The following is a 23418-nucleotide window of genomic DNA, read 5'->3' as shown; positions in this document are numbered from 1 at the left end:
TATATATATATATATATATATATATATATATATATATATCCTACATCAAAAGGGTAATTAATCAAGCCCAATATGTTTGGCGGGGCTTTAACAGAAACACATAGAAAATATATAGTTTTAAAAATAAATATAGGGAAAAAGGAGAGTCCAGGAGGAATTCTTTCTAATGTTGTTTGCCAGGTATATAAGGGTGGGTAGACAGCCTGAGCAATAGGAAATCATAGACCAACGCCCCAGGACCAACCCAGCATGGAGCATTGAGAGAGCAGTAAGTAGTTTTGTGTGGTTGGACCATGGGCTAGGGAGAAGGGGAAAGGGAAAAGGGTCATGAGAAAGACAGGATGGACAGGTAGGCAATGACCAGATCATAGAGGGCAAGGTATTTCACAGACAGGTTTCTTTTTATCCTATGGTTGATGAGTTGATGAATAATCACTGACAAGTTTTAGGCATATAGTGGCCTGATTTGTGTACTGTTATCAGAACTTTATAAATACCTGTTAAAAAATAACTACTGGAAAGGAGAAAATTTCAGACAGAAATATTTTGGAAACTGATGGTCTTTTGAAAGTCCTGATACTCACCCATGAATAGATGTCCTATTTTCCATCCACAGAAGAATGGCTGCATTGAAAGATGCTTCTAAAATATGGTTATGCATCAGAATCAAGAGAGGAGTTTTTAAGCAGCAGAGATTTCCGGTTATTTTACTCCACATCTACTGAGTCAGAATCTTCTGGAATGGTAGCCCAGAATCTGCATTTTCCAAAACCTCCCCCACATGGCACTGGCGAGGCCAGTTAACTGCCTGAGATTTGGGAGCACTGAGCTGCAGAGGCAGGTGAGGGAGGATGGAGGTGTAGAGGTGTCCGCAAAGGGCTCAGCACTGGTCTTTCCAGGAATACATTCATCACATCAGCCCATTCAAGTGGCTGTGTCATATGTCCTTTGTGTCTTTGGAGCGTATCGCAAAGGCAGGCACAAAGTAGGGGCTCCACACACATCTGAAAAATGAGTGAGTCTTGCTTAACCCTCATGTTAGCAAAGGAGGCGACTAGCAGTATGGTTGTGTATCTTTGGCCCAAACACTCTAAAAATACCAATGTATTAAAATAAATGATATAGATCGCCGAGGGCCCAGATATTTACTCAGACTTTCCAGCAATTCTATTAATTAAAAAAAAAATCAAGACTCAGCCACTTTGATAAAATGTCCACTTTAAAGGAGATAATAGAATGTAGGACATGCCATCAGTCACCTTGTGAACACTGTCACCCTGAGACTTTGTGGCCTAAACTAAAAAAAATGTATTCCCTTCTGAATCAATTATCATTACTGTTCGATTGTGACATACAATTCAAGTTATGACAGGTGGAGATAATGGAGTTAATTCAGACATATATTCAATAACGGAGATAGGAAAAATCATTTAAAACTAAGCTTGAGAGTCATCTTTTGATGTTTATTTCAAAAGTGTTTTGAAATAAATGTTAAGAAACAGTTTATCTCCTTACCTGGTAAAAGAAGAGGTAGTATGACTTATAATCATTAGATGACATTTCATTATATGATATTTCCATAAGTGTTGAGTAAATGAATGATTATTGCATCACAGAACCGTGGAATTCAGTGGGACTTTACAAGTCATCTAATTAGTCTCTTAGGTGGAGGTGGGCCTTCCCTGCAATATCTTCAGAGTGGTCACTAAACCACTATTTAAACACTTTCCTAAGGAAACCCCCACTGTTTTTCTTTCACGGGGTCTGTTTTCCAGATACAGATATAAAATGATAAAGGCTGATAAAATGGAACAAAGAAGCATTCACATTGTTTAATTTCCTTTTTCTCTCCCCTCCACCCCCATGAATATAAGATCCAAATAACAAATTACTATTGGGTGATATCTCAAGTAATATTATCTGCCAATGAAACTCAAATGAATAAGCTGGCCTCTTTGTTCAGGGGTATTTGGGGAGGATTCTAGTCAAAGAATGTATTGAGGAGTGACAGAGAAGAAGGCCCTGGGGTGTGATGGCCTCAGAGGGTAGCCTTAGAGCTACCTGAGAGAAAGGCTGCAGTAATGGCTGTACTGGGTAGTTAACACCTGTCCAATGCCGGGGGTGCCAAAAAAATATATACATATATATGCATCTTTTGTTATCAGTATATATTGAGTATTACAATTTTAATACAGTTTTTTCCTTTCTTAAAATGTATATACATTTTTTTGGTACCCTCTATAGCTAGAGAGGCTTCCTTGTGGCTGGTAGAGGTGTATCTTCACTGGGGTTACAAAGAAAAGAGAAATGAAGTGCTACCTCATCTGTCAGGTAGGAGGTACAAAGTATTGCACAGAGGTGGCTTGTATTAAGAACTACACACAGTTTGAAGCAGGGGTAGGGATGGGAAGCACACATCTCATACCTCTAGTATTATAATCTGTTACCTCTGGTAACAAAGGCTGTTTAGAATGCAGTGTTTTCATTGCAATATTAATTTTTGTTATTTTTCCATCGATAAATCACATATGTAGGCAACCTCTAAGTACATCTCCTCTTTGGATTAACTTGCCCTTGTTCTATTCTTAGCTTGAATCGAGCACTCTGAAATCTTCTCTGAATTTTGATAAGTTTGATCATTTCAGAACTCTCAAATAGCCAAAAGAAACTCTGTGGCTTTTGAAACTAAATTTTATGATTCTTTTTACTTCGGGCGTATTTTAGATTACCTGAGAGAGAGGATGGGGTGCGGTTTCAAGAAAATGTCAGAAAATCAATATTCAGGTCTCATCTATAGAACAGAAATTTCAGACGGCATCTTCATCCTGACTCTGAAATGTAACAATTAATAACAAAAATGCTTGCCAGTAGAAGCAGAATCAGACAATTAGCTAAAATATTTATTGATTCAAAGATTATTATGTTTATAGGCAAAGACATAATTCACCTGTCAGCAAATGGCTATTCTTAAAAATTGGTCACTATCATGCATTGTATGATCAGTTTTGAAACAAATTTATTAGGAGAATTATTAGCATTAGAAAAAGATGACTGTAAACATTGATTTAGAATATATTTTATATCAACATTGGCCATGTAGTTGCGATATGGACAGAACATGTTTATTTTCACACGTTTACTTTGTTATAGTGGGGGATGCCCTAGAGATGCATAAAAAGGAGTACGTGGATGTCTTTTTAGTCATTAATATGGTCCTCAGCCAAAGGGAACTACAAATCCCAGAATGCAACATTCCATTCTTACTTAAGCATGGATTTCAGAAACTAATGGACCAAAATTTGATGACTGTTGGATTTACCATGAAACCTAAAATGCTAAGACTTGAACTTTACCCAACATAGACTTTTGTCAAGTTTGCTACATTTCTACATTCATGTAGTGAATGTTGTGAATGTTTATACATCTCATTAGCATATGTGATACAATTAATTTTTTCATACATAAAAAATTGTCATTTTATCATAGGGAATCAGTGCAAGATTTAAGGACAAAATAAGTGACTGAATTTTTCTGAAAAAAAATCCAATTCCTTTTAAAATATATTCATATATATGCATGTGTGTGTATAAATATATATTGTATATAAATATATGTATATATATTCCTTAAAAATGAATCACTGTTATTTGAACTGAGATTAAAATATCTTCTCTTTGAACTTTCATCATTTCTGAAATTATTATCATAGGCCATAGTGATTGTTATGTCATGTAGTCTCTTCAAATCAAATCAGAAATAGATTTTTGTTTCCTATTAGGAGTATGGGATCATTTAGTTTATTCCTACTAGTATCTCAATATGTTTGCTATCCAGTGGTTTTATAAATACAAAACGATACTAGTAAGAAGATATACATAAACATAATTAAAATAATAGCTAACATTTATTGAATGCTTACTGTATGCCAGGCACTGTGCTAAGAGCTTGCATGGATTATTTCATTTAATCCTCAAAAAACCTTAAGAGTTAGGTATTATTATTGTCCCCATTTTATAACAGGCTGAGACTTAATGAGAAAAAGTGACTTGCAAAATGCGTGAAGCTACTAAGTGGAGCCAGAATGAGGACCCCAGATTCTATATCTAAATCACCATGTTATACTGCATACCATGCATCACAAGGGAAACATTAGTATTATTTTGTCATGTGGCCACTTGAGGCAAATTCATATCCACCATTGGAAAAACACCTCAATGTGCATGATTTTTTGTTGCCCAGAAAAATATCATCTTTTTACTAGAAAGGACAGAAATTACCTGAAAATTTTCTTCATGAGTAAACTTTTGTTTCCTCTCCGTGAGAAGAAAAATTTTGAACAGCATCAGTAAGTGTTAGAATAGACAGGTGAAAAATGTCAGGGTAATGGAGTCCAGAAGTAAGCACTGAGCAAAAATGGTATTTATTTAGTTTTCCAGATTGGCTGAATGCAATCTATCAAATTATATGAGTAGTTGCTCAACTGTTCCCTTATGTTTCCTGGAAGTATTTTCCTTATATCTGTTTTGATTCCACAAGAATAGCAAGAACTCTGTGTGTTTATGAGAGGTATTATTTTGATGTGTTTGTCATGCTTCCTGGGAGCTTCGCCTCATCCATTACACTGTCCTCTCTGATCTCAACCTTCTTGCATCCGACTGTGGAACAACCCGCATCTTCCAGGCTCTGTTAATCCTGCCATTTCTGCCTGTGTTTCCGAGGTTTCCAGGTTTCCAAGGGTTTTGCTTTTTAGCATCTCTCTCTGCTCTTTATACTTCCTCTCATGATCTATTCAGTTCAAGCCTGTGATTTTTTCCACTTGAACTGGCTCCCTCGTCTTACCCTCCACAAATGGGCAATCACAAGGATGGAAAGGCGGAAGTGGTTTCCTGTCTGTCGCAATGTGTTGATCTCACAGCTCGTGAGCATTGAGCATCTCTGCTGTTGCTTGCTCTCTCGGCAGCTGCACATCAGCAAGTTAGGCACCTCTCCAGTCCCCACTCATCCCCCCTCTTTCTCTATCGCATGTTTCTCAAACAGGGCTTTTCAGATCCCTGGGAGTTCAGAGATGTAGTCTCAGAGATCTATGAATGCATAAATCATTTCAAATGTTTGATGATTATCTTAAAATATTTAATATAAGATGCCAAATAAATTTCAGTGCTTATGCTTGTGTTTATGTTTTTCATTTTATTGGTGCCAGTGGAGTGACCGTTTGACTTTTTTGGTGGATTCTCAAGCTGGGAGTCCACAGACTTGTTTTCTGAGTTACTGAGTTCTCAAAATTGAGAAACAGTGCTGGCAGTGGGCCTGGACAAACGAGCAGCCATGCAGGCCTGGCTACCCATTCCTCATGTGTCTGTTGTATATAGTACTTTCTGTGGGCCTCACATTCTGCTGTGCTCTGGGAATTTAAAATGTCCCAGTCCTCAAGGGTTAGTGGGGAAGTAATATACATAACCAGACTGACTGTTTTAACGCCACCAGCAGTGCACAAGGGTTCCTTTTCCCCCCACATCTTTACCAACACTTGTTATTTGTTGACTTTTTTTTTTTTTTTTTAGATTTTTTTTTATTGGGGAATTGGGGGGATGGGAACAGTGCTGGGGAATTGGGAAAGGGGAACAGACAAGTTGCTGCAGACAAGTTGCTGTCGTTTTGTTCTTCAATCTAGTTGTGGAGGATGTTGCTTCACTGGCCCAAGTTGGCACCATCATTGCGCTCTTCTCTGGCGAGGCAGATCAGTCGCCGGCTTCTGGACGGCCGCTCACTGCAGCTGCTGGCCGCTCACGCTGGCTGCTGGCCACACACGGTAGCCCATGGCAATCCACTGCCACAGGGATTGCAGCCCACGCCGTCGCCGGCGACTCATGGCAGCCCAGCTCCAGGTTGAGCTGTTGTTCAGCATCTTAGCTGTAGAGGGCAGTGTCACTGGCCCTCATATGTGGGATCCGAACCGGGGCCCTCTGGCATCCCAAGCGAGTTCTTAACCATCGCGCCACTCGGCCGGCCCTATTTGTTGACTTTTTGACAGTAGCCATTCTGACAGGTGTGAGGTGATTTCTCATTGTGCTTTTGATTTATATTTCTCTAATGATGTGTGATGTTGAGCATCTTTTCCCGTGTCTGTTGGCCATCTGTATTGCCATTTGCGACAACTTAGAATGGACCTAGAGGGTATTATGCTAACTGAAATAAGTCAGACTGAGGAAGACAAATACCGTATGATTTCACTTACATGTGGAATAAAAACAAAACCAACAAACAAAACATGACAGAAACAAACTTATACATATAAAGAACAAATTGATGGTTGCCAGAGGGGATGAAGGTAGGGGAATGGGTGAAAAGGTGAAGGAGACTAAGAGATACAAAATCCCCATTATAAAATAAGGAAATTGTGGGGATGTAAAGTACAGCATAGGAAATATAGTCAATAATATTGTAATAACTGTGGGGTGACAGATGGTTACTAGGCTTATTATGATCATTTCATAAGCTATATAAATGTCCAATCATTATGTTGTACATTTGAAACTAATAGAATATTGTATGTCAACTATAATTTTTAAAATGAATAATTATGAAACAAAATAGACAATTTTAATATGTTGTGCTAAAGCTAGTCATTTAGTAAAAATTGGAGAACATCTTAGCAATTGCATCAAGGGCCTTGAAAATGTGAGATAACCCAAACATTCCACTTTTAGGAACATATTTTATGGAAATAAGAGAGATCCATAAAGATTTATATGAAAGGATAAGAAGTCAAATGGAATGAGGATTGTTGGAATTTACTCAGCCCAATATTACTTACAATAGTTAAAAATGGAAACCAAATTTAACAATATTTAACCATAAGGGAATACTTAAATAAATGATGGCATCTCAGTGGAATATTAGACATCCACTAGAAATAATATTTCTACAAAATATTGAAAGAGAAAGGATTCATAACATAGTGTTATAGCTCTATACCAAAGGACTGCAAACTTTTTCTGGTAAATGGTCAAAAGGTAAATATTTTAGATTGTGTGAGTCATGTTATAATACTTCGTGAGTTGCATCTATTCACACTCTGCTGTTGTAGTGTGAAAGCAGCCATGGGCAATACATAAAGAAATGGATTGTGTTCCAATAAACACGGCTGTGTTTCAATAAAAATTTATGGACACTGAAATTTCAACTCTGTATAATTTTCATGTATCATGAAATAGTATTTTTAAAAATTTTGTTTTTAACCACTTAATGTAAATGTGAAATGTAAAAAACACTGTTAGTTTGCAGATCACACAAAAAGAGATTACAGGCTGGTTTTGGACTGTGGATTATAATTTCCTGACCTGTGAATGTGTGTATGTTAAACCATATGAATAATAATGGTGGTTACCTCTGGGCAGTGGGATCATAAGTGATTTTTATTTTTTATGATTTTAAAAGTTTTCCCCATTTTTATTATGAAATTACATTATTTTCATAATCAGAAAAATTTAAAAAATAACTCACTATATTAATTGCTTTGGTAGTGAAAAGCACTTTAGAGGGACAGATATCCCAGATCCACGGAGGATGTGGGTGAGGGAAGGCTTAGTAAAAGAGTCAACCCCTAAACAGCATCTTGAAGGATGAGTTATTCAGGCATAGGTGAGTCACAAGAGGGAGCAGGAAGAGTGGGAGGCAGGAGGCGAAAGCACTGAGACAAAGGTTAGGATACGTGAGGGTCAGGGAACCACAAGAATTTCAGAAGGCTGGAGAGCAATGTGAGAGAATGAACAAAAAGATTACAAAGGGAATCAAGCACTAAGGGTCTTACTTGCTATGCTTGCACTTTGAATTTTATTTTAAAACCCACTGAAACATTTATGAGTTGCTGAGTGACATGATTATATTTCTGATCTAGAAAGATCTACATGACAGCAGGGCTGAGAATGGATATGCTAAGGGTGAGACTGGAGGCAGGGGGACAACTTGGGAGGCTGTTACAGGAATTCAGGTGGCAAGTGATGAGAAACTAAACCAAGGTGAGGGGGTGGAAAGAGGAGGTGTGTAGGAGGTTGACTCAATTGACTTTTGTGACTGATTAGATGTTGGAATTGAAGGAGATATGGGGGAGAGAAGAGTCAAAATTGTCTTTCATGTTTTTGTTCCTGAAAGCCAGCTGAACTGGAGATTCGGTGGGGAAGATGGCATGATCGGCTTTAGATGTTTTGAGTTTGAGGTAGTTGTTGGATGTTTGGATGAAGATTTTCAGTAAAATTAAAAAATCAAGGGAAATGAATTATTTAGACAGTAGTTGTAGTCATACTTAATAAGTGCTTATGGGTTCATTTGGAAAGAAGTATTGAGCAATTACTCTGTTTTCCATCCTACCCTCCCATGGATTAAATGGAGATACAATCTAATCAGTACTAGTGGTTCATTGTGATAATTCATTCAAACTGTGTGGTCACTTGCTCTCTACCCCTTAGAATTTCTGGAAGAAGTGGAATATAGTTTGAAAATGAATGTCACACACAAATAATGTTGATATCATATCCCCAGCCCCATCCCTAACACCTACTTGTTAAGTGAGAAGAAAAGAGCAAAGACCATGGTCTTCTGGAATACCTAGCCATTTAAAAAACAGGCAGAAAAAGGAAACCTTTAAAAGAGAACCAAAGCATAGCAGGGAAATCAGAATGCACTAGTAGCCAATGGAAGAAAAAATTTTAAGGAGCACAAAGAAGTGATTAAAGAGGATTACTGACATTGACGAATGTGAGGTCATTGTGGACCTATACAAGAATATTCCAATAGGATGGTTGAGATGGAAGCCTTTGAGGTATGAGTTGAGAGGTGGCTGGGTATTAAGAAAAAGCTGAAGCATTGAAGAAAGGAAAACAATGCAATCCTAACTAGACGTCCCCCTCCCCAATCATTCATATCTATTAACACAATGTGTACCATTTGATTAAGAGATGATTGAAAAATTCTTGCTGGATGAGCGAGAGCAATTTTGGAACTCTTTTTCTGGAGTTGCCATCAGAGCTGTTGTCGTATTACCCTCTGTGTCCTGAATGTCATCAAAATGTCTCCTTTCAGTATTTCCTTTATCTTCGGGTAAAAAAAAAATAAGTCATTGGGTGCCAGATCGGGTGAGTAGGGAGGGTGTTCCAATATGCTTATTTGTTTACTGGCTAAAAACTCCCTCACAGACAGTGCCGAGTGAGCTGGTGCATTGTCGTGATGCAAGAGCCATGAATTGTTGGTGAAAAGTTCAGGTTGTTTTCACCTTTTTCATGCAGCCTATTCAGCTTCCAAATAGTAAACTTGGTTAACTGTCCAGTTGGTACAGATTTATAATGAATAATGCCTCTGATATCCAAAAAGGTTAACAACATCATTGCAACAAGTTCACGAACTTATTGTTAAACTTTGTATGTGCAGGGCAGACAGTGTTTTTCAGCAGGGTTGCCGCCTGATGGGACAATCCTTCATCAAACCCCTCCCCCACAAATCACACAAATTCACAGTGACAACTAAGAATGCCTCAAGATGTTTTCAACCACTCCTTTGGGGCACTTCTGCTTGAAAACCAGTGATAGGTGCTAGAGCTATAAATATGAGTAAGAGAAAACTTATGTCTCTTACGTCTCCTTTACAGATTTGAAACCATTATTATTAGCGTGCATGCGGTGTTATGCCCTCTAGCCCTCTCCATTAGTACATCACTTGCATTTGTGTTTCAGGCCACCTAACTGATACATCTTGCTCCTTGAAGGGAAGAGAGAAGAAAAAGGTAGTCTCCTTGGGGGCTCAGCGACGGGCATTACAATAGAGCAATATTTCCTTAGTGCTGGTAGCATATGAGTGAGCACCAATTCAGAAAAGAAGGCCTGACCAATAGGATGACATGACACATGGGTGACCATGGAAAGTTGGAGAACACTAAAAGAACTAAAAGTCTTCCTAATACCTTTACTAAAGCTGAAGACAGATCACAATGACCCAAGTGTTATATATCCAAACACCCAGAGGGTGGATTTTAGCTTTGGGTTCAGATGCTCCATTTCAGGAGTCTCACAGAAATAAATATACTCCACCTGGCCATTATCCTGAGATTTTTGGATTGGCTGAGAAATATTCCTGTTCTCTGAGTCCTGTCCAGTTCACTCTGTGTGAGTCCCTCTCTCTTCCAGTATTTCAGATGGTGTTTTATAGACCATGGGGAGCATTGGACTATACCTGGCCTCTGATCTAAAATCCCAAGAGAATTTAGAGCAGTTTTCTGCCAATCTCAAAGCGGGATGTCTACTGGCCTTCTTGGTGAAAATCTCAAGTGTAACTTGTACCAAATTAAACCCAGAGGATTCTGCAAGGTTTTGGCCTTGGAATTCCAGTGAATAGGACATTTTGCAGTTCACAATAGAGGTCATGGGAGAGTCCCAAGGAAATATTGGAAACCAGAATAGTAGTCCTTCAAGCTACTTGCCCCTAAAACCTCTGCATCACTGATTTATGAAGTGTTGCTTCACTGGGACTAGAACAGTACTAAGAGGAACTAAGTTGTATTGTTTAGTAAGGCTAACGGAGTTCTATGTAAAAAAAAAAATACAAACCCATTAGCTATAGAAACAGCCAACTTTCAGATTTATCTATCACCTTCATGTCAAATCTGAGATATATCCTAAAAGTTTCATTGTTCAGTTGGTTTGCTCTAGAATGAACTAATTGCCTATTAGTTCTTATTCTCTTCTGCATCTCCACCATGAAATTACCAAGTTCCCCTAATTTCATTTCTTAGTACAATCTTTGTCACACAAATGAGGTATCTTAAAACATAAAACTCTAAATGTAATCTTTTCCTTCTCACATAGTCTTGAAGTAACACTCATAAATAGAAATAGAGGCCAAGTTATTCCATTTTAATGACAAAAGTATAAAATTAAAAACATGCACAATTCAAAATTACCCAGCCGCCTAAGATAACCTAAAGCTTGTCACATGACAAGGAAATGCTTAGATATTACGCTTTCAAATACGTAGATAAGAAAGTATATTCATTGACCTAACTCTCTTGGCAATTTAGACAATCATCTGCCTGGCTTAGCCTAAATTCCAAGGAGAACAGAGCTGGCACATACTCAGTGGACATCCCCGAAGAGGCCATTGGCCTGTTTAATCCAATCTGCCTGAGACTTTTTTTTTTTTAAGATTTTTATTGGGGAATTGGGGGAAGGGGAACAGACAAGTTGCTATCTTTTCGTTCTTCAGTCTAGTTGTGGACGTTGCTTCACTGGCCCAAGTTGGCACCATCATTGCGCTCTTCCCGGGTGAGGCAGATCAGTCTCCGGCTTCTGGACAGCCACTCACAGTGGCAGCTGGCTGCTCACGCTGGCTGCTGGCTACACACGGTAGCCCATGGCAACCCACCTGTCATTGCCAGCGACTCACGGCAGCCCAGCTCCACGTGGGGTTGTTGTTCAGCATCTTAGCATAGAGGGCAGTGTCACTGGCCCTCAACTGGCCCTCATATGTGGGATCCGAACCAGGGCCCTCTGGCGTCCCAAGCCAGCTCTTAACCAATGCGCCACTCGGCCGGCCCTGCCTGAGACTTTTTTTTGTTAGCTATAAAATTATCAGGCTGTGGTCTATATACATCGTTTTGTTGTGTTATGCATTTTATTTTCCTTCTTTATTAATCACAGAAGGACCTTGAATGTGTTATGTATAACAAATGATTTTACCTTCATAAATGTATCTGGTAATTCTAGGGTGACAAATAACCCCCCAACAGCACTGGCTCACAGTCACAGATTTTATTTCTTACCTTACGTGTTGGCATCATTGTAATTATTGTAATTACCATTCAGTTTTAAGTGTCTGCTTTGTTCTAGGATTCAGGCTGAAGAAGCAGCCCCTTCTATTACAAGAGAAATGGTGGAATCACTCATTGTTTCTTAAAACTTCTGCTCAAGAGTGGCACGCAAAACTCCTGTTTGCATTTCGTTAGTCTAAGCAAGTCTCTCAGACAAGCCTGCGGTTAGGAGGCATGAGGGTATAATCCTTTTACAGAAAGAAAGAGCAGATAACTGGGAACAAAAATACAATTAAAGTGTTTATGTGTCTTAGGACATAATTTGAAAGAGTAAGGAAGGAAAGAGCTGTTTTAGAATTCTAATTGGAGATAACTCAGGTCCACTGTTCCAGTACAGCAATGGCATGTTTTTGTTTTTCTTTTTTGGAGTAGGCTCATTTTATGTAATTGCAAAAAAGAACATAACATTTCCCCCAATGATAAAAATAATATATCTTTATTGTAAAAAAATTCAAAATATACAGGAAGGTATAAATAAAGAAGTAAAACTCATTAGGAAGCACCCAGGTAAATTCCAAGAAAAATGAAAATATACATCCACACAAAAACTTATACATAAATATTTATAGTAGGTTTATACATTATAGCCAAAACTTGGAAACACCCAAATGTCAACAGGTAACTAGATAAATTCATTCAGTGGAATACTACTCCACAATAAAAAGGATACATGAAAGACTATGGATGAACCTCAGAAACCTTATGCTGAGTGAAATAAGAAAGATTATGTAGTGTGTGGTATCATTCATGTGAAACTCTAGAAAAGGGAAATCTAAAGTGACAGAAAGCAGATTTTTGAGGGCATAAAGTGGGCAAGGTTGACTGGGGTGGGCTACACATAAACTTTTGAGGTGATAGAATTGTTCTTTATCATGTGGTTACTTAGATGTGTACATTTGTCAGAACTCTTTAGAAAAGTACATGAAATGGTACTTCTAGTACATGAAAACTATAACTTCATTCAAGTCGATTTTAAAATTATTGAAAAATCCTCAGAGATATTCACTGAGCCCTAGTTATCTTATAATTAACCTATTCATTGAACTTAAAATTATATAATTTTTAGTTGATTTTCTAGAGTGTGCTAGATAGCAATCATATCCATTCTCTTAAACTTATCATATGGACTGACAATTCCAAAGCAATGTTTAATAATGGGGGATGGATTCTTGACTGTATTCTTCCTATTATTGATTTCTACTTCAATTTCATTGAGGTCTGAGAGCACACTTTATATGATTTTTCTTCTTTTAAATTTGTTGAAGTATATTTTATGGTCCAGGATATGGTCTGTTCTAGTAAATGTCTCACGTGAGCTTGAGAAGAATGTGTATTTTGCTGTTGATGGACAGAGTAGTCTAGTTGATTGATGATGTTGTTTAGTTCAACTATATCCTTAATTTTCTGCTTGCTGGATATGTCAATTATTTATGGAGGGATATTGACGTCTCCAACTATAATAGTAGATTTGTCTATCCTTGCAGTTCTATCAGTTTTTCCTTCACATATTTTGATGCTCTGTTGTTAGGCATATACACGTTTAAGATTGTTATATTTTCTTGGAGGTGAACCCCTTTTTTGTTGTGGAATACCCATCTTAATCCCTCAATATTCCTTGCTCTGAAATATGCTCTGTTTAAAATTAATATAACTATTGCAATTTTCTTTAAATTGGCATTAGCATGGCATATCTTTCATTATCTGGTTACTTTTAACCTATCCGTGCCTTTACATTTAAGCTGGGTTTCTTGTAGATACCATATAGTTGGGTCTTATTTGTTTATTTAATCTGATCGTCTCTGCTGAATCCAAGAGCAGGTGGGCAAGGGCAAGTAAAGCATCTCAAAGCTTTCTACAATTTTTAACTTGTCTTTTTGTTGTTTTAGTGTTCTCTTGTTTCCTGTGAATCTTTCACTACTTTACAGAGTTCTGACAATGTTGATTAAGATAGTTTGTGCTTGCTTTCTCAAGTGTTCCTACAAAGGAATGGACCATTGGAGCTATCTGCTCTGCTGCTTATGTTGACATCTGTCAGATGTTTTTATATTTCATTTGGCTTTTCAATGATCCACCTTTTAAAAAGTTAATTCTTATGTTTTTCTCTAATTTGTTAATTTCTAATTTGTATTTAATCAATTAATCTCTTTTAATTTTTGTTTTATTTTATTATTTTTCTATAATTCAGACTTGATGTTTACTTTTTCCTTCTTGTAAAATAAAGTTGTCTCATGCTATGAATTTTATTGGAGCATAAAGTTAGCTATATGTTAGGTTTTCAAACATAGTAGCCTTATTAATATTTATTTTCTAAACAGTCTATAATTGTATTTTTTTCTCCATTGTATCTGGGAATTACTTTATTAAGTGTTGCCTTAAATTTTCCAAAAATTTGTTCTATTATCTGGACCTTTTTTTGTTTCTACTTTTATTGCATTGTGATTTGATTGGGTATATCTACTTTAAATATTTTAATGTCATTAATATAAAGGTTCATGAGTGCCTTAATGTGGATTGAACTACTTATCAATATAAGATGCCTTTATTTCATCTCAATAATTTTGTTTTCATTTCTAATTTGTCTGAAATTAATATTGCCAGTCTCCTTTAGTTTGTTTGCCTTTGTTTACTATATCTCATCTCTTTCTTTTCAAAAGTTATGCCATTTTAGTTAAGGGATGACCCTATCATACATAAATTAGTTGATTTTTTTTTTCTTAACCTGATAATGTTTGTCTTTCAGTTGAAAAAATTAACTCAGCCACTTTTTTAGTGTTAATTGATATTTAATCGTATTTCTATCATTATGTTTTGTTCCTTTTGTGTGTCCTGATAAATATGCTAATTTTTATTTTATTTGTTATATTATGCTTTATATCATTTTAGTCCCCTTTCTGCTGGTATTTTAGAGCTCCTTCATATTATTTTTAGTCTATTATATTTTTAAAGTTGTGCCTTTATTTTTGTGCCAACTTAAACAATGAAATAGAATCTATCGGATCCTCCTCCTACCCTCAAATCAGACAATAATATAAGCACACGTTCTCCTTCATTTCCCATATTTTGTTCAAACAACCTGTAATGTTGGTTACAGATATTCTTATTTTTACATTGTGAGTATTCTCTTTCAATAGCTTAATAATATTTATGTTAAGCTTCACATGCATATTAACAGTAACAATTGTTTAGAATAAACAGAAAGTTTTACTGGGTTCATTTCTAATGATTTTTTTTCTTGATCACTCTCTCCTCGATGTGTTTAAATTAGTTTTCTTTCCTTTTTTTTTTCTTTGAAATGTGAGGTTAACACAATATTCTGAAGCCCCCAGAATGTAGATGTGTAGCTTTGATAAATCTCTAGTGTTTGAACAATATTTATTTAAATGTGAATGTCTTTCACCTGGCCACCCTTTCTAGTTTACCACAGTCTCCACCGCTCCCTCCTGCCTTCTTGATCTGCCTGCCTACATAACAGTTTGTGTTTATAAATTATCTTCTAGACCTTTTCTAGACCATGCACAATGTCAAATATTCAAGTGTTTGAAATATGATCTTGTGTTTTTACATTGAGTGACACTCTACCATTTTCCCTTTTTTTCCCCTTGTACTTAGGCTTTGGAAGATCGGGTATGGGAACTCTTGCAGGAAGCAGACAAGACAGCTGAGGAGAACAAGGATCAGAGTCAGGTCTATGATGCCATGGCCAAAACCCTGGGTGAAGCATGGGCAGCCCTGGTCTCTATGCTTGAAAGAAGAAGGGAGCTCCTCAGGTTGACCTCAGAATTTTTTGAAAGTGCCTTGGAGGTTTGTGTTAAAAACTCCCTTCTCCACATCAGAGCAGATGCATAGCACTCCTGAAAATGTTTTATTTCCACAAACAGACATTGCAGTTGGTTAAAAAGAATGTCAGAATAACCACAATATATACAATACATTTTAATTGCAAAAACCCTAAAATTGTTAATATCTTAAATGTAGGCCTTCAAACAAAAACTAAGTACAGCTCATTAAAATTAAGTAAAATAATAAGTAAAAATGGGAACTCTTACTCATAAATCATTATGATATATTTCCTTCTGTAGAAGATAGTAATATAATTACTAAATCAAATAAATAGCTCTGATTTTAGTGTTACTAGGAAATGTTGGTCTGCAGTGTTCTTATTGAATAAAAGTTGTTGACTAAAAGTTCTGTTGCATGTGAAGAGACAATTGCAGAATATTCCATAGAATATTTGACTTGTAAGCATAACATTTTATAAAGTACTTTCCTAAGGTGTATATTTGAGTTTCTATAGCTTGAACTCATGAAAATACAAGGGAAGGAAAAAGTTCTGGGCCTAAGAAGGTCATTTCCCCTATGATTTTCTTAAATTCTGTAATTTTTTTGAGGTTTCAAAATGTGAAACTCAAAGAATATTATCAAAAGAGGTGTTATATTTGGTGTAAGACAGTTATTGGAAATTTCACTTTTAACTTCCCTGTCAAATGGCAGTACATTCATTTTGATGTGAAGCACTGCTTCATTACGATAAAGCACAGCTTTGAAAAATAGGACATTTCCAACTGAAAATTCAGGACTTAAATTCAAAATAATGAAGGGAAGAAGACTAGTAATAGAACATAAGAATTAGGGTAGAGAATCTCATGCATCAAGAACTCATTTAAAAATAAAAAGGAGCAAGAACTTTATTGTAACATTTAAGGTTTGTTTTCCACAATTTGAACACTGAAGCCCAACTCACAATTCATTTTACAGATTATCTTGGGAAAAAGTTGACCATACAGTTTTCTTTCCTGAAAAGAAGGAAACCAGGTGAAATGTACCTACAGGGGTCAAATTATAGATACATCTGATTTATTTCATCTTAGTAAGTGGGGTATAGGTGTCAGCTGCCCTTGAAATTCAGCTAATTTGAGCACAGGAAATTATCTTTTTTTTCAAATATTAGGCTCAACGTTTGTTTCTCACTGTGTAGTAGCTTTAATGCTAGCTGATTTTCTTTATGATGAGAAATTACTTCCAGATACTACATGAAATTAAAGGAAGTACTAAGTCAACCGATAATTCAACCCAGAACTCTGATTCTTAGTGAAATGACTAATTGTTTCTTACATTATTCTGTCTCCAGTTTTGTGGACCACCTCACACTTAGCTGAAGGCAAACTTCTGCATGATCTTCCATGCCCCTTACGTATGCCCAAACAATTTTTGTTAGTGATTTAGAAAAAAAACAGAGGAGGATGAAATTAAGCATAGGGTTTTTGAAAAATAGCCCCTGTTACCATCTACCCTGTACAAGCTACAGAAAGAAGAAAAGAAAGTATCCATAAACGTTAACAGTACTTTAGGGAAGCTTTTCTGAGTCAAATTGTTTGTTTATTATTTTTAAATTTTCAAATAAGCTGAAATATAGATATATAGAGACTCCAAAACTTTATAATGTTCTACAGGGAAAAAATAAATCACCTATAGGGTTTTATTATTTTTTTTTCTTTTTCTTTGAAGGTTCTGCTCAAAGAATGTCTTAAAATCAGTTATTAGAAATGGAAAGAATTAGAGATGTAAATGATGTGTGGATAGGCTCCCTGTATTGAACTATGTGCATGCAGGAGTTCTTTAGAAATACCAAATGACATCTTATTGCATGGTTGATAATGATCATAGGCTGGTTTCTGGCTCATAGGCTTAACCATCAGAAAGGTTTTTCTCTTCTCCATCACTTCTGTCTAGAAACATTGTCCTGAAGTGGCAATGGCGGGTGTCCATCAGGTTGTTCTAATAGGATGGTGGAGGCCTTCTCTGTGTTTACAAGGGAGACATGCTCATCAGTCTTTCTCATCATTTTGTGCTGTTTATAACTGGATCTTACATGGCTATTGTACTGATCATAACACAGTAGATCTTGTTAATCAGCTAGTTATAAAAATATTAAAAATCGCTAAATTCAAAGATGACAGTTTCGAAAAAATCTTTAAAAAGAAGGCAAGCACTGTGATAGGCTTTTGTTTATTTTATACTTGATCCAAAGGAGAACATGTTGATTAAAATGTTCTTATAAACCATAATATTACCTTGGAATCTTAGTGTTAAAACAAACCAGCTATTTGTCTACTGCTATGGATATACTGTATTAGCATAACCAACTATGGCTTTCCCTTTTCTAAAATTTCTTTCTAAGATTGTTCCCCTGAAAATTTTAACATTGCTTCAAGCATCTCCCTTTTATACTTTCTCCGTGCAGAAACACAAGAAGAGAAGGCCGTCGTATTCCTGAACATGTAGGGTATCAAGTTGCTATTTCTTTTTTCCTTGAAACAGAGGAGAAATTGTCCATTTTTTATTCTTGGTGCATCAAATCTCATTTATGTAAATAATACATAAAATTATAGATGGAATTCAAACAAAATTGCAAGTTATAGATTTAAAATCTAAGCTTTTACTTACCTGAGTCTAACCCCATTCCTTCTCATAAATGTTTTTTTGTATAAGAAATGGGGTTAGACATTGCCTCTTGGCCTTTTGGCTAAGATCAAGTGTAGAAATGAGCTTAGACTGTGTATTATTCTGAAACTTACATTTTTCAGTTGTAGGTTTAATCATAGAGGAAAAATATTATATTTTAATCTTCTTTCTAAATTGGTTCTTACGTTAAATTTAATTATAATTATGTAGGTCACTGGTTAGCCAAACTTCTGTTGGTTTCTCCTAGCAAACTTTCTGGTAATTCTTTGTCAAACTGTCTCAGAATGTTGAAAGTGGCTGCGTTCATTATATGGGACCCAAACATTTTAGTTGAAAATTTTAATAGACATTTGAACAGCAAACAAGTTGGTGTATTTCAACATGCATGACATATTTCCAGGTATGAAAAAATGCAAAAGAATAATAAGAAAACTCTTACCTTGGCACTTTGTAAGTTGACTACATGCAAACACACACCCTCCCACAAACACTAAGCCAGCACATGCATCCTCAAAAAACACACAAACACATACAGAGTCAAAGAGGCATTAATTCTTGAAAAACCTTGGCAAATAACTAAAAGTGGCATGCCAAGTTTTATTTTTTCAATTGTCTTTCCCCTGTGTTTCTGTTGTAGTTTGCCATTAAAATAGATGAAGCTGAAGATTTCCTCCAGAACACCCAGGAGTTCGAGAGTGCTGAGTCCTTAAAATCGCTCCTTCAGCTTCATGAACATCACACCAAAGGCAAGAAGTATATCTATTCCTCACATAAGTTTTTAAAGCTTCTAAAAGATGTTAATGTGAAAAGGCCTGTGTATGACAGGCCTTTATCTGTTTGTGTAAACTTCAACTCATTCTAAAAAAGGTTAAAGAAAGTTCTTTTTCTGGTCATCTTCTGCAAGAAAGGAGTAGTTATATCAATAAATGGTTCTAAGGAAATGGTGGAGGAACAGCCTCCAGGAAATTCTGATAGTACTGGAAGTTAGTCAATCTGCTAGATTTTTAATTCGTGAGGCTAGCGGCCATTTTCGCCTTATCCATCTGTGTAGCCTCAGCACCTATGCTGACATACAGTAGATCCTCAAGAATATTTTTTTGTTCAAATAAATGGTTTTAATTCAGTAAATGTTCCTTCTCAGGATCAGCAAGTGAAGGGCAACCTTTAAATAAAAGCTCCGGATGAGGAAAATCTCTTTCACTATTCCAGCTTTTTTTTTTTTAAAGAGTAGTGAACTTTTTCCAGATAAATTTAATAAAAGCAGTACACAAAAAAGATTTTCAACTCCCTATGAACTATAAAGATAGTCCAGTTGTTAACCAACAGTTTGTATTCTAGGCCGTTTCCCCCAGAATCTGGAATGGGCAGAACGGTAGTGGGAAGGCATGTATGGAGGGGTAGCTATTACCGTAATCTTGTTCTGTGGAATCAGGTTAGATAAACAGAGAGTAACAACACTTCTTCCTAATGCATTCTTCTGATTATTACTGCCAAGTAGAATGGGGGTGAGTGGATGGTTTCCTGAACTCATTTGCCACCGTTCTAAGTCAGCTTCTAACTCTCCCAACCGGATCATGCTGGACATGGGTAAGAGGTGTTTTCAAAGCCACCAATAGATTTTGTATCTCTATGACCCTCCAAACAACCCTAGATCATAGATCATTACTTTTCCCAAACTCAAAGATTAAAGGACTCAGTCTTTCCTGTGTAAATGTTTATGAGATCCTCTCACATATATACATTTAATTTTAACTGATGATTGCTCTATAGGACCTAACAGGGATTCTAAACAGCATTGGAAATATCAGCGTTAAAGCAGCAACCTGCTTAGTTTTACACAGCAGCAGCCATCTCGCTGGGTCCAAAGAGGACGAGCAGAATCACCTGAAATTCCCCTTAGGACACAGGAAAGTGAACTGAGTCCAGGTCACTGCGATGGGTTCCGTGGTCACAGTTTAATCTTCCTCCAACCAACATGATCATCACATAGCAAGTTCACCTCCGGAAACTTGGCAGTGACTGATGCTTTGATTGATGAGATTCAGTCCTGAGGCAATCCAAGGAAAACGTTTTCCAGAGAGGGGCTGTGGAAGCAGGGACTTCTCCATAAATAACTTGGGGATGGAGGTGGAAGGAGAGAAGTAGCCTCATGCTATTGTGGTGTTGTTTCTGTTGACTCCTCCAGCATTGCTCAGACCTGTGGCACAGGGAGCCAGTTTTCGCGGGCCACATGCTGCTTTATTTGGAGGCCTTCAACTGCAGTGCCCTGGCATTCAGCTGACGGTGGGACCAGTGTCCTGACATTCACTGGTCCAGCCTTCGGGGGTCCACTGGGCCTCCTCTTAGTCTGAAGAGATGGATAAAAAGGCCAGCTGAAGATAGGGAACATAGCTTATTTTTGTGATGACAGAATATTCTCCCACCCTGACGGCAGGTTTATCCTGCCATTTTTGTGTCCCTTTATGTAGTATGTGACGCACAGGGATCACAGGGACTGTCATGAGGACACCTGGCTCCCAATTCACCTGCCTAACGGCGGCCTTGTTTTCATAAAATGGGGGTTGATGAAATTTATTAACCAATTAATTCAGTGGAATTGAGATTAGCGGATTTGAAATGCATATTCAAGGACAAAATTCTGATTTTTCAGGTAAGGATTTCAATCTGTCATAGTCTGTTCAAGCTGCTATAACAAAATGCCACAGGCGGGGTGGTATGATCTGAAACAAAGAGCAGAAGTTTGTTTCTCACAGTTCTGGCTGCTAGACATCTGAGATGAGGGTGCCAGCATGGTCGGGCGAGGGTCCTCTTCTGGGTCACATGTTTCTCATTGTCTCCTCACACGGCAGAAAGGGCTAGGGAGCGCTGTGAGCTCACTGTTGTAAGAACACTAATCCCATTCATGACGGCTCCACCCTCATGACCTGATCACCTTCATATATCTTCACACTGGTCGTTAGGATTTCAATATATGAATTTTAAGGAGGGGGGGTGTGCAAACATTCAGACCACAGCAATTTCTATTATCTTCAGATTTAAGGAAATAAAATACACCTATAACTTATTTATTGTATAACTGGAAGTTTGTACCTATTAATTCCCTTCATTTATTTCTGACACCCCAAGCCCCCACCCCAACTCTGGTAACTACTATGTAGTTTGTTTCCTGTGTCTATGAGGTTGTTTTTGTTTTGTTTATTTGATTGTTTTGTTTTGTGGATTCCACATATAAGTGAAATGTTACAGTATTTGTCTTTCTCTGTCTGACTTATTTCACTTAGCATAACTCTGTCTAGGTCCATCTGTGTTGTCACAAATGGCAAGATTTTATCCTTTCTTATGGCTGAATAATATTCCATTGTATATACACCACATCTTCTTTACCCATTCATCTATTGATGGACATTTAAGTTGCTTCCACATCTTGGCTATTGTAAATGTACAGCATAGAGAATATAGTCAATAATATTGTAGTAATTTTATATGGTGACAGTTGGTAACTGGACTTATTATGGTGACCATGTCATAATGTATATAAATATCAAATCACTATTAGTACACCTGAAACTAATAGGATATTGTTTGCCAATTATACTTCAATTAAAAAACGACATCTATAAGTGCAGCTAGCAATTCTAATATGGTTCTGAGATGTTGTTCCGTCAGTAGCACAAAATGCCAATGTTAGGATGACAAGGGGCAATAATGTAACTGGAAAAACTATAATCAAACTTATCCCAAATATTTACTTTGTTCAATTAGCTTCATCTATGCTTTTTCCTTATTCAGTAATGCTAAGGCTGTGTTGCGTTTAAGAAATTTACTGTGTTTAAGAAACTTGCATTGCAGAGGTCAGAACAAGGACGAGTGGATTAATGTTTTCTGCCCTCTGCAATGTTACAGAATAAATTTGTTCCTTCCTCCACGTGACAGTCCTTCAAATAGTTGAAGACTAACATGTCCTTTCCAGTCTTCTCTGCTATGGATGAAACATGCCTAATTGGTTAAAGTGTTTTCCAGAAAGCATGGTTTCAAGGCTACTTACTTACCAGCCTGGTCACCCTCAATTCAACAACACATAATTAAACAATGTTTTCTGAACCCATGCCATGGGAGAAACAGTGTCAGGGGAGTAAAGGCCCTTGTCCTCAGGGAACCTACAATTCGGAGAGGTGTGGACACTTTTACTGGTGAGTTCCCTCCATGCTCCCTGTGGGTCCTTCTGTTATGCCACCCAGCACACTGTGTAGTGATGATTCATTTCCTTATTTGTCTCCATCACCAGATTGTGAGACTCTGGAGGGCATGGATTAGCAAATCTTTAGATCACCAGGATTTAGAATAGCATCCCACCGAAAGTATGTTTATTGATTGTTACTTGTGTTTAATTCCAATGTAAGACATGATAGAATTATGCAGAACTGAGCAATAAACAAAGTGCTACAGGAACATTAAGGAAGAGAAAATTAGTTTTAAGCCCTGAAGGATCACAACTGCACCCTCCAGCTTTCCAATGACCTTTTAAAATAAACATCATACCTAAGAAGCTCCCTTGTAGGAACAACCATTTTATTACTTCCTTGTTCTTTAAGATATATGTAACATCTTAAGATATATATAACATCTTAAACATAGCTGAGATATAGATTTATTGAAGTCCATTATGCTATTCTCTCTACTTTTGTGTCTATTTGAAAATACCCACTGAATGAGTTTCAGAACCTCATTCCAGTAAGGAACATTTGTAATATGTGAAAATGCGTTAGGAGGAAATATTACTCGTGGTCTTAATGCCAAGCCTATGACCTTGATACTTTTTAGAAAATACTCATTTGGAAAGATTATTCAGCAAGCTATAAATTCACTTAACTAGTGTACATCCCTCATCTATGCATCTTATCCATCTTGAATTTGTTATTTATACTTAATACTTATGGCAAATGTTTAGGTATTAATATAAAATATACTTCTAGATATAATGATAATAAAAAAAGAAAAATGTATTAAGTATCTACTAACCTCATATCACAAGGTATATGTCAATAAGCACAGTTTTTATATAATAAGTATAGCTTTGTATATATGTATATATATATATATAT

The 23418-nt window shown here is 36.7% G+C and overlaps 1 protein-coding gene across 1 annotated transcript in view; it reads left to right on the top strand.

Annotated features, from left to right (window-relative positions):
* The window catches only part of CCDC141 (coiled-coil domain containing 141), a 213686-nt gene that overhangs the window by 34203 nt on the left and 156065 nt on the right, over positions 1–23418 (top strand). The window contains exons 3-4 of the mRNA XM_019654016.1: positions 15464–15655; positions 18954–19062. Of these exons, the coding sequence (XP_019509561.1) occupies positions 15464–15655; positions 18954–19062 (301 nt within the window). The remainder of the gene's footprint in view (positions 1–15463; positions 15656–18953; positions 19063–23418) is intronic.

Source organism: Hipposideros armiger, unplaced genomic scaffold, assembly GCF_001890085.2.
Source record: "Hipposideros armiger isolate ML-2016 unplaced genomic scaffold, ASM189008v1 scaffold_212, whole genome shotgun sequence".
NCBI lineage: Eukaryota > Metazoa > Chordata > Mammalia > Chiroptera > Hipposideridae > Hipposideros > Hipposideros armiger.
Note: the sequence above shows the minus strand (reverse complement) of the source record. Positions and strands in the feature narration are given on the sequence as shown.